The sequence below is a fragment of the Balaenoptera ricei genome, chromosome 2, assembly GCF_028023285.1.
Source record: "Balaenoptera ricei isolate mBalRic1 chromosome 2, mBalRic1.hap2, whole genome shotgun sequence".
NCBI lineage: Eukaryota > Metazoa > Chordata > Mammalia > Artiodactyla > Balaenopteridae > Balaenoptera > Balaenoptera ricei.
The window spans coordinates 43,248,262-43,260,674 of record NC_082640.1 but is presented as its reverse complement, the minus strand read 5'-3'; the positions used below and the strand labels follow the sequence as shown (position 1 = coordinate 43,260,674).

At 46.6% G+C, this 12,413-nt stretch overlaps 1 protein-coding gene across 2 annotated transcripts in view; it reads right to left on the bottom strand.

Annotated features, from left to right (window-relative positions):
• SLCO3A1 (solute carrier organic anion transporter family member 3A1) overlaps positions 1-12,413 on the bottom strand; it is a 323,676-nt gene extending 311,263 nt beyond the window's left edge. Inside the window, exon 1 of one of the 2 annotated variants that reach the window (XM_059912549.1) lies at positions 12,017-12,413. In XM_059912549.1, coding sequence (XP_059768532.1) covers positions 12,017-12,196 — 180 coding nt within the window. In that variant the 5' untranslated portion in view covers positions 12,197-12,413. The remainder of the gene's footprint in view (positions 1-12,016) is intronic. The other variant, XM_059912548.1, reaches the window with a different exon arrangement.

Sequence of the window (12,413 nt, the reverse complement as noted above, 5' to 3'; positions counted from 1 at the left end):
GAAGCGTGGCACTGTTGAGGTCAGGGGCCAGCAGACAGAGGCAGGAATAAAGTTAATGAGCAACCAGGAGGCGACAGAGCTGAGCTGACCAGCCTGACCCCCACAGCTCAGCTCAGCTGGCACAAAGAGAAAGGCAACCACGAAGGCGACAGACCTCAACGCGAGAACACTCAGCTTTCTTTTGTAAGGGGAGGGGGATCTAAAGTGTTTCACTTGTCACATGGAATCATCTCCCTGATGGTCTTGGGTGCCAGGAGCCCTGGGGTTATTTTTAATTGCTGCCTTGATACTATTATTTTTAGGTGACAAAAGCATTCCCCAATGAAATTCAAAGTATCAGAAGACAGATAAATATATACGCATATATTTTTATCTGTTCACTAGATTAAGACAGATAAATATAAATGCATATATTTTTATCTGTTCACTAGATTAAGGATAGTGTTTCCTACCAGGAAACACTGCATCTATTAAAAAAAAAAAAAGAAAAAAAAAAAGGAGGGATGTTTTAAAAGGCAGTGAGAGAAATGAGTGATTTTTTTCCCCAGCACTCACCAAAACCTTATTTTTATTTACATATGTTTCTAATCATTATTTCCAAAAATAAAACTCGTCCTGTTTACCTGCGCACACCTGCTGGCTAATGTGGGCAGCTCTGGAGCACATTTAGGTAAGTTACTTAGTTCTGTGCCCTGATTTTGCCGAAGATGAAAGCAACAAGCATAGAGTTTCCACAATGTAATCTTTAGAAAGACGTAAGAAAGGGAGTCCCAATGCAGGCCAATCCCACCGGTGCGTCTTACAAGTTCCACGGGCTGCCTTTGGATTTAGCCCAAGTGCTGCTGGCTCCACATGCCACTCTGAGCCCGGCTGCAGCAAGGCAGACCTCACCATTTGCTCTCATCAACTGCAGGCTGCAAAGCTGCAAAACTGCTCCAGGACTTTTTGATCTATTTATACGCATCTCCACGGATTGGCAAAGGTAAAGGGAAGGCACTAATTTATCTTTTTTTGTTTCCAAAAGATATCCTCCCTTGGACTGGCTGAAAAACCCGTTGTTAGCACATTAAGCCTCGTAACAAACATAGTATCTACCAGCACTGGGGAGGCAACAAGCATGCCACATAATCCATCATGAGTCTTGTCCTAAATTTTTTGCAAGAGAGGTCTGTTTGAAGCTCTTCTACAGCTATGTCAACTGGTCTCGTTCCCTTTAAGTCCTTTCCCCCCAGTGCATACCATGGCCAGAAAATAAGCTCCTTGTCTATAATTCAGGAGGCTGGAAATCTGAAATCGACCATGTAGTACGCTGTGCTGGGCACCCCACGCGTGTATGGCTTTGAGAAGAGGATGGTGTGATGTGCCACATTGAAACACATGCCAGTTATGCAAAACGAGACAAACGACATCCCAAGTCCCATCAGGGCAGCGCTTCAGGAAATGAAATGGCCAAAGGATAAAGCCCATCACGGTTAACAGCAATTTTCCCAGACGTCCCACTGATTGGCATGAGCAATCTCTAAAGCCGACCTTAACGGGCGCCTGCCCTCTACAACCTTGAGAGTTGCGGTGACCACAGACCTAGAATGAGCCTGTGGACCCCTGGAGAGAAGGGGGTGCTGGTGCTGAAGCAGTGGCGGCCAACTTCCAGGGGGTTAAGCTCTATGTGGCTCTGTGGGTGTACGTCAAACAATTCTCTGACCCAAAAAGCCAACGGACAGATGAACTAATCAACACTATTCTTTATTTTACAGGTTGCCCCACAATAATTGAATCTTACATAATGAAAACAGGTGCGTCCATGCTGCTTTGAGATTTTTATCTTCATTAAGGGAATTCTTAAGCACGAGATTTCAGGTACAGTATTTTCAAGCTTATATAATCAGTTAGAGGGCAGCTTTCCAATTTCAACTTGCTTATATTCAAGGTGGTAATTTCTCATTCTAATCAGCTGAGGATGGGAGAACTGCAGCCAGAAGAGGGAGGGGGGGCAAAGCCAACAATTAGAAGGAGGCTGCCGATTTTACATAAACATTTTCCAAAAGTGGAGGAGAAGGGAAAGTCAATAACCATTTGCAAGAACATTTTACAATAGTCTTTAACTGAAAAACACCACTGGACACTGTTTTCCCTACACCAAGCTTGCAAGTGCAGAAATGGAGGTGAAAGTATTCATTTCTACCTTCCTCGGGTTCCTGTGGTTGTGTGAACAGTGATGTAGGAAGGAATTGGCTATTCTACTCTATATTATTCCGTTACATTCCCCAGGACTGTTTGTCGAAAGCCTGCTCAACTTCCTATTTCTGCTAACACTACACAGCCCAGAGCTTAGGTGGCTAGGAAGTGACAGCCATGACAGGCTTTAGACCTACCAAGAAGAGGTTTCAAAGGTTACCTGGACAGCCAAGTTCATTATCCAGACACCCATCCCAAAGGGCAACCTGCCAGGCAACTTAGAATCTGCACATAGTACAGAACTCCCACAGGGAGTGTGGATGGATAGACAGATGGACAGACAGACAGATGCACAGACAGAAGAGCCAATGGCGTACTCCAGGCTTTTGAATGGACTCACAATACTGCCTAGAGCTTAGACCTTCTGCCACATCCTAGTGATGCAACAGTCACACCCACTGCCTGCTTGGATGGGTCTGAGGCCACAGCCTGCTCACGACAAAGATGTCAACCAAAGCCAGCCCTAAGGAAATAAGATCCCCCCCGTTACAGTCAGTACGCTCTTTGATTCTGTTACCAGGTAACTTAAGATGCCATGTGGGATATGACATCCCCAGAAGAAGCAGGTATTGCCATTGCAAAGAGAAATGGCTCCAAAGAGCCATTGCCAGGGAATTTATGGTGGAAATCATGAAGACAAAGGGGAAGAGTGGGCTCACACTTCTCCCCTGCCCCCCCCTTCGAACAGTAGGGCTTACAGCAACCTCTGTTGCCTTTTGCTTTTAAGTATTTCCGACGAGTGTTGACTGGAAGGGATACATGAGACTCTTGTTTTAAGTCCAGGAAAATTCTAATGTCCAGCTCTCCTAACTTAGACAGTGAAATAACTCTTCCCCTCTTGGAGAGGAATGTCCAGTCATTTAAGAAATAGCTCGGTTGGCTACCATCATTTCCACTAAAGAACAAGCAACTAAACAGTCCATCAGAAAGGGCTTCCCTTTTCAGAAGGGCTCGACTCAGCCACAAAGGAGAACTGAAATAAAGAGCCAATGGCGGAGATTCTGCCCACATCCAGTGGGCCACTTCCGCTCTACATGTTGTCACGAAACACCCAGAAAGAAGGCTCCCCGTGCTCGCTCACCCCACAGCTGTGGCTGCAGAGAGTTCTGTGCTTTAAGAAGCGGACAGCGGGCTTCCCTGGTAGCACAGTGGTTGAGAATCTGCCTGCCAATGCAGGGGACACGGGTTCGAGCCCTGGTCTGGGAAGATCCCACATGCCGCGGAGCAACTGGGCCCGTGAGCCACAACTACTGAGCCTGCGCGTCTGGAGCCTGTGCTCCGCAACAAGAGAGGCCGCGATAGTGAGAGGCCTGCGCACCGCAATGAAGAGTGGCCCCCGCTTGCCGCAACTAGAGAAAGCCCTCGCACAGAAACGAAGACCCAACACAGCCAAAAAAATAAATTAATTAATTAATAATAATTAAAAGGTGCTCATAATTAAAAAAAAAAAAAAAGAAGCGGACAGCTTCCTTCCTCAGTGAGGTCGACACGGAGCCACCGGGGTTTGGTAATCGGGGTCCTCAGTGTGCATGTTCTCTCTTGTGAAGCCTGTGGCATTTGAACGCGAACCTAAGAACTCACCCAGAATACACACTGCAGCTTGATGGACTGAGACGGGCCCAGTTCGTGCCCTATTCTTCCCAAGGACTGCGCTGACCAGGCTGGGGAAGGAAAGATGCTTCTGAAACCACTGATGGGAGGAGAGTGGCGCGTGCAGAAGGTATCCTCCTAAACGATCCCCACAAGCCCTAAGCCGAGATGGACGAATCCGCGGGATGGGCAGCAAGACTGTGTTGAGAGCTCGCTCTGCTTCTGAGAAACCAAAAAGGACCAAGATCAGGGAACTGCCCACAACTGCGCGTCTGAGCTCTGCTTAGAACTGCAAGAGGACTGAGGTGAAGGCACTGGGTGCTGCGCGGGACCTGAGCCCTTCCCTGCGACCAGGGCTGAGCTCTGAGGTCGCACATCCTAAACAAGGCTGCCTGGAGGGTAGCATACGTCCACGACGTATGTCCCCCGGGCCCCCTCCTGACACCCCAGGCTGCCTTGAAGTGGCCACTTTTCATCCAGAGAAGCAGATCTCCAATTTAGGACACAGAGCCCAGGCCACACACAATACCCCAAATCCTCGGGTCCCTGGAAGGGACGTCTGCTGTGCCAAGGTCAACCAGTAGGGTTATGCCATTACTGTTAAAGCAACTACTGAACACTGCACCCCATGGGCAGCACTCTTTCACGTGTCCTTGTATTTAAATCTCTCAACCATCTGTATAAGACAGGTTCTATCAGCATCCCCATTTTTCCAATAAGAATACTGAGGCTCAGGTAAGTCAAGTCATCGGAAGCAGGTAAGGAACAGGTCCAGGCTCAAACCTAGGTCTTTTGGACTCTACGTCCAACACTCTCTTCCCTGCCTCTCAGCTGCCTACAAACCTAGAAGACCTACCCAGTCTTCTCCACCCTGTGGCCACAGACCAGAGCAAAGATCCTGAGGGCCTCCCAAAGAGAAGCAACCGCACATCTGTCCTCCCAGCCGTCTGCGTGCCGTCCCTTCTCTACCCACCTCAAAGTACCCACTGACTGTAAATGGTCAGCAGAATTATTACTAGAGTGGGCTCCTCTCCCACGTGACTGGTAATTTTTACAACATCTCTAAGATGAAATGGATTGCTGCATTTATAACAAGGGAACAAACAGAATCAGCAACTTATTTCTTAGTACTTACTTCTTGCTTTTAAAAACTTTTCACCTCTCAGACAAAATGCACAGCAAACTAGGAAATGATTTGAATGTACAATTCACTAAACCAAGACCAAAGCTTGATGGAAATAATTTTATTTCTCATTGGTTGGGGCTATATCGTTCTTATGTAAATATGTATAGCCGTGTTATTGTTATTAATAATAATAGCTAGTATTTATCGAGTACTCACCACATGTGAGTATCAAAGTGCTTTAGATGTACTGACTCAGTTAACCCTCACAGAAACACTATGAGTTTTAAAATTAAATACCAAGACACAGAGAGGTTAAGTAATCAGCGCAAGCTCACAGACCCGGCAAGAGGAGGACACAGGAATGAATCCTGGGTCTACTGATGCTCATCTAATAAGTCACAGCTGCCATGGGTGTTTGCTGTTCTCCACCTGGGAATTTTAACCATTAACTTAGAGCTCCAATCATTAAGCAATGCTGTCTCTCATATAAACACCTAAGCACTTAGATCATATCAAATACAAGTGTCTTAGAACCACATCAATTCACTTACCCTATGAACTGAAGACACTGATTCCACTTTTCTTCCTGTGTATCATCTATTTTGCAGATAGATAGCAAAACTAAATTAAAAGAACAAGGATGCTATCGTCCTGGCCTACAAATTACCAACGGCATTTCTGAGAGGGAATAAAATACAGGTGACGATTCTTCAGGGGAGACTGGGTTCTAAATCCACATGGGGGACTTCCCTGGTGGTCCAGTGGTCAAGACTCCACGCTCCCACTGCAGGGGGCTCGGATTCGATCCCTGGTCAGGGAACTAAGATCCCACATGCCGCAAGGTGCAGCCAAAAAAAATTTTTTTTAAGTTTAAAAGATAAAATAAAATAAATCCACATGGGAACCATATAATCAGAATTACCACTGAATGTCCCTTAACTGCCCCCCCCAGCAAAAGGACAACATACTATATTTGGTGAATGTAACTCTTTACAAGAACATGTATATAAATAGATAATGCACACAAATGTACAGAATATAATAGGGAACATGTATGACAAAATATAGGTGAATAAAGTGATGATAAGTATTTTGACTCTACTTCACAGGAACGTGGTTATTCAGTGGTGTGTGCAGTTAAATCTGTGCAAGTTAAACGTGTTTGTTAAGTTGGAAGTAAGGTACTGGAGAAATGCTGCTGGTCCAGAGTCTAATTCTCCACCGCAGCAAGGGCTCAGCACCTCGTACACACTCACCTGCCCAGTCACCTGGCGGGCCCTGACCCACAGAATCCAAGGACCATGGGCAGCTCAGCATGAGTCCCTGTGGCTCCCACAGCCTCTGCAGGAGGCCCGGAACACACGCTGAAACCAATGCCAACTTCTGCTCTCTCTCTGCAACCAGCCAATAACATTCACCGATTTTTTTCTTTTTTCCAGGCCTACCTCTATAGGAAAGGCAGCTGTATTCTCATCGATTTTGCAACATTACACTTACTCATGCCTGGCCAGTCTGCTAAGTGAACCTGGTCCCTGGACAAGGCAGCACCCCCAAGCTTGCTTTAATAAGATGCGCAAGAGAAAGTCACAGAGACCCTCTTGCTCAGGTGGCCTTGGCAACTAGAGGAAACTTCTGCAGCCTCATACAGAACAACACCATTCAGGCAGCCCGCAAGAAGATGAGTTTAAATGCTGAGCGATTGATTAGCAAGGCAGGGCCGCTGTGGAGAGGCCTCTGGGCCACCCTTTTTGTAAGGTATCTAAATTTGAAACGGGGAGAGTTACCCAGTTCAGGAAAGAGCTCTTGCTCACTTCACAACTAATTCCATTTCTTCGACTGCTAAACACACAAGAGGAAACCACAGAAACTGAGGTATGTACACAAAGCTGGTTGAAAGGAATTTTCAGGAACAATTTTTTTCCCCTAAATGATTATTAGCTAAACATTTTCAACTAAGCTGTAAGAAAAAAAAAAAAAAAAAAATCAGGGTAATTTTATTTCTTCCTACCTGGGGCTATATAGTAATTATGCAAATGACAGGGAATTTGTCACTTTGAGTAACCATAAGTGTGTAAAATAATTTGATTAAAGAAAATACAGTTGCCTTAGTCATCATACTAATTTGACAAGGACTTTAAAAATGTCTCTCAGCTGTCTGCTTCTGGGTTAGATATGCAAAAGAAAAAAAATCTTCAAAATGATGCTTCTTTAGGGAAAAAAACAGAAAAAGAACAAATCCAGCCGTTTCACCTCAGCCATTAATTGCAAGCCCACTGAATGTTCTCAAGCCTAGAAACAAAGTGACTATAAAGCAGTGAGATGGAACCTTGTTGACACAGTCATTCGTCTCCTTACATTGTCACCAAAACCTCAGACTTCATTTTTACATAACTCTAAATAGAGTGAAGGAAGTCAGACAAAGACAAATACCATATAATATCGCTATACTTGGACTCTAAAAAAAAAAGATACAAATGAACTTATTTACCAAACAGAGCCTCAAAGACATGGAAAACAAACTTACGGTTACCAAAGGGAAATGGGGTGGGGTGGGGATAAATTAGGAAGTTGGGATTAACATATACACACTGCTGTATAAAAAATAGATAAACAACAAGGACTTACTGTACAGCACAGGCAACTATACTCAATATTTTGTAATAACCTATAAGGGAAAAAAATCTGAAAAAGAATATATATATGTATTATAACATATATATGTATAACTGAATCACTATGCGGTACACCTGAAACTATACTTCAGTTAAAAATAAACTACTTACTTTAATAAATAGTAAATCAACTATACTTCAATAAAAAAATAAACTATTTTTTTTAATAACAAGCTGCAAAAAAAAAAAAAAAAGATAGGGACATGCCCATTCCTGATTCATAGGAACCTCCTGTGTGCCCCACCCAGAGACTAAACTGGCCTTTTTAAGTTTTCATCCTGAGGAAATTCAAATGTGTTTGTAATTGAGCTTCATCCATAACAGCCCAGAGGTGCCCGAGGTCTTAATTTCCTGCACATATCCTTATCACCTCCAGCCCTCACTCATTTGAGAACACACACAAACCTCTAAAGGAAGGGCTACCCTCAGGGAATGACTTGGAATATCTCAGTGGGTCTCCCTCAAACACCATCAAGTGCACACAAAACAACTTTCTCTCTGTGCAGTTCCCATATGCCTGTGCCTTCTCCAAACAGCCCAAGACTTAAGCAGATGTTACATCCTTGCAAGTAGGTCAGGGCAGACTGGAGCCACCAGAAGCAAAGACCCGAGTAGAGGAAAATTAAATTGCATTCTCTCTTCTGCACACAGTGACGATCAAACTGAATGGGTCCCTCTTATTTTTTTTTTAATACTTATTTATTTATTTAGTTTGGCTGCACCGGGTCTTCATTGCAGCACACGGGATCTTCGTTGTGGCATGTTTTAGTTGCAGTATGCAGGACCTTTAGTTGCAGCATGTGGGCTTTTAGTTGCGGCATGCAGGCTTCTAAGTTGCAGCATGTGAACTCTTAGTTGCAGCAGGCATGTGGGATCTAGTTCCCCGACGAGGTTTCGAACCTGGGCCCCCTGCATTGGGAGCGTGGAGTCTTACCCACTGGACCACCAGGGAAGTCCTGGTCCCTCTTCTTAGGCAGAAAAAAAAATATTTCCTAGCTAGTCAGGCAGTTTAAGTGACTACAAGAGACCATCCCTGTGACTGTTGTCTTATCTGAAGCATGATTTCCAGTTAAAACACTGGCAAGGGTAAGAGATTTCAGAATCCACAGCTGGCCCGGGTTGCACCCAGGTCACCTTATCTATATTACCATCATCATCGAGTTTAGGCATCAGGATCAAAGTCCTTCTGTATTTCCCCAGGAGACCCCAGCACCCAGGCCAAAAGTTGCCAGTCCCCTGCCTAGCTTAACAATTGGTGGCTTTCTTCTATATAGATCTACCTTGAGTTTGGGTGGGTTCTTGAGGGAAAACAGACACACACACACACACACACACACACACACACACACACAGAGTCCAGCTTTCCAAAGTTGCTTCTCAAGTCACAGGCAACTTCTAATTCAGTTCTGCAGTTGGGCAGCTTATACCAGTGTCAGCGAAGACACTAGGTAATCTGTCTTTTCAGAAAGAAAACGGAGCAATGAAATGAAGCCTCCTAATATTAAAACAATGGCACCTGGAAAGACGAAATAATAAGGTAGCTATTACATGGACTTGGGACTCAAACAGGAAGTAATGTCATAGGCAGAGAATTTGCAATCTCCCTTCTCTCCCTGAAAGTAAGCAGTGTTGGCAGGGCCCCAAGGTGTGCCCTTCATCAGGTATCTGAAAATGCTTCCTCAGAGGGGCAGGCTGATTGCCAGTGTAAAGATCCCATATAACACACCTTGCACATGGACCTTGTGTGTGTGATGGCCTACAAACACAGGTTCTCAGGTTTCCTAAGAAAGCCACAATGAATGGAGAAAGTTGCCTTTTCTGGGAACATCCTGCAATGTTTCATTCTCAAGTCAGCCATAAAGAAGTCTCACAGCACTGAAGAAACAACAAACTTTTAATGCTACCTCCCAAATAACAGATGAAGAGAAAATTCCCAAGCGGCCCAGAAGAGCAAAACCCATGGCAAGCCGATTCAGTCAACCCTGACAAGCAAACTATTTTCATGAGGTTCAGATGGCAATGGAGAGCCAAGAGCAGCGGAGTAAGGCCAGAGACCTGAGCACCTGATGCCTCCACTCTAAGTAATAACAATGCATTCAATTTCCTAAGCCCATCCTCTCCTAGGCCTCCATCTGCTTTCGGCCAGTCACCTGTTGACTCCAGTTACCCTATCCCTCAAACCAGGCTCTCCATTAGCCCAGGCGGGAAATGCCATGAGAGCTGCACCAGGTGGACTCAGTTCCTCCTCTGCCTGCCACTCAGCCATTCTGGGATCAGAGTCTACTTCCTATCTCCTGGGGCCAGCCCTGCCTGTAACATCCACCAGCCCTCTACTTCTTAACTTTCTAAAGGGGCTTCGGCCACTCATCTGATCGAAGCCCAGATTCCTTTCTTTCCAAAACCCTTAAATCATTGCAAGCTAAAACCAAGCCCGTGCCTGATCATTCATGGTGTGAAAAGTTCTGATGGTGTTTTTCTTTTTTTAAGATGTAAAACCTTTTATTTGTTAATCGTGATCTTCCAAATCTGTGTCCACAAATTACAAAACCCATAACACTCTGTATACTTCAAAAAATTCAATTTTTGCCAACATTAGATACTATTATATAGAACATGAATAATCCACTCTATTGAACAAAATCGGTTTGAGGCAAAAACTGTTAAAAACTGTTGATAAACACAGCCCCGGTTAGGTATCACATACTTTGCATATGCTACAGTACAGACCTACATGTATTTTTATTGTGCATTTGCGTCTTAGTAATACATGTCTCTATTTTAATATTTTAATGGTCAAATTCCCTCCAAGGACACTCTGATACACTGACCCCCCCCCCCAAGACACGGTCATCCCCTAATTCCAAAACTCCGAAGGCCACAGGTTCTCTCTGCAACTATGTATTCGAACTACAAGTGCATTTTATACAACAAAAATCTAAACAGAAATGAAAATGTGCTTTTGGCTACAGGTTTCACCGGCAGCATGCATGTCATGGATGCAGCCAGTAACAGGGATTTAAATGCCTCTCATCTGACAAGGAGCAAAGAAAATGCATTTGATTTTCAGAAACCCTGTAAGTCTGTCACCCCAGGAACTGAGCTGAATTTGAACAACCCTCTCTTGTAACCACATAACTTACTTTATCTCACACCAAGAGACCAAGCCTGGTTGTACTTCCCCCTGACAGCAAGCCCCAATTCTTAGGAGGCTGTTTATGAATGGTACAGGGCACCCAGCGACTGGCCCTCATTAACTGCACCCCAAGGCCAGGAAGAAGGGATTAATGGTACCATCAGAAAGATCATGGTTCTATCTCAGGATGTAGTTCTCCAATAGCCAAAACCTTGTCCAATTCTATCTCCATCAAACTTGCTCACTAACACTCAAAATCTATGACATTTGATTTCAGTTTCAGGTCAGTAGCCAAGTAATGTCTTAACACTATACACTCTGAAAAATCCTGCTTAGTCAGGACCGTACTTGGGTCTGGAAGTGCATTCTCTTAAACCCAAGTTGGGACCACCTGCGCGGGGCAGGAGACAGCGGGTAAAGTAGGTATTTGACTGCTGAGTCATTACAAGCTGTTTCCTCTGGTATGGTATGCACCCCTGACCATTTGAACATTAAAATCCCCCCTCAGAAGGCAAATGAAATCGATGTACCTTGTGCACAATGATGCAATACCCCCCTGGGAACGAGAGACCACGGTGGGGAATTTAGGTCTAAGAGTGGGTAGCAAAAACTACAAAAACTCACAGCTGCTCTCCAGGTATTGTAACTTTATCCCAGACGCTGAGAGATGGCTAACGGGATACGGAGTGGGAATATTCCCCCTGCAGCCCCGGCTCAGATCAGGGCCACACTTGGGCGCATTTTACTCTAAACTGTTAAATCCCTCCGTAACTGGCGGATGGAGAAAGCTACCGGAGAAAATGATGCATAATGGATTTGTTCTCCCGGAGGATGGAATGCAGAGTCGAGGACGCAAGAGGCTAACGGGCTTTTCTTTCCATGTGCAGGTCACCTGAAAACTGCGATGCTTTCCTCTGCAGGGGGGCTCCTGAACTCACCCTCTGGCTGTGCTTTGGCGGGAGAGGGATGGTTTCACGCCCACCTGCCCGCCGCCTCTCCAACCCGGGTCCCCCCCCAGCCCCCGCCGGCCGCGCGAGCAGCTGCGGGCATCAGCGGTCCCGCCGGCTCCCGGTTCGCTCAGCAGCCCGGGCCGGCAGCTCCCCCGGCGGCCGCCTCTGCACCACTCGCCAACCTCCACGCCGGGCGGAGGTCATGCCCGCCTGCCCCCGGCGCCCGGGCTGCCCCCTCCTCCTGTCAGCTGAACACCCGGGAGCCGCGCTGGGGAAGGGGCCCCGCGGTGGAGTTGGCACGGGGACTCACCAGGTAGGCGCCCACCGTGCCCTGCGCCAGCATCAGGGCGCACTCGGACACGAGGAAGATCTTGATGTTGGAGAAGCAGGACACCTTCTTTTTCTTCTTCTTGTTCCTCTGCGCCTCGTCCCCCTGCAGCTCGCCGCTCCGGCCGCCGCCCGACGAGCCGCCCGGCTTCTTCCCCTGCATCCTTCCCCCGCCGCCGCCGCCGCCGCCGCCGCCGCTTTCCCGCTTGCCCCGGGTGTCGGGGCCGCTGCCGGGCTGAGGTGCGCGCGGCGAGGCTGCGTGCTGTCCCCGCCCCGGGCCCGCGGCGGCCACCCCCGTCCTGCCGGGGCTGGAAAGGTGGAAGGCACGGCTCCTCGCAGCCGCTGCTGCCACCGCCGCCGCCGCGCTCGCCCCCTTCCTC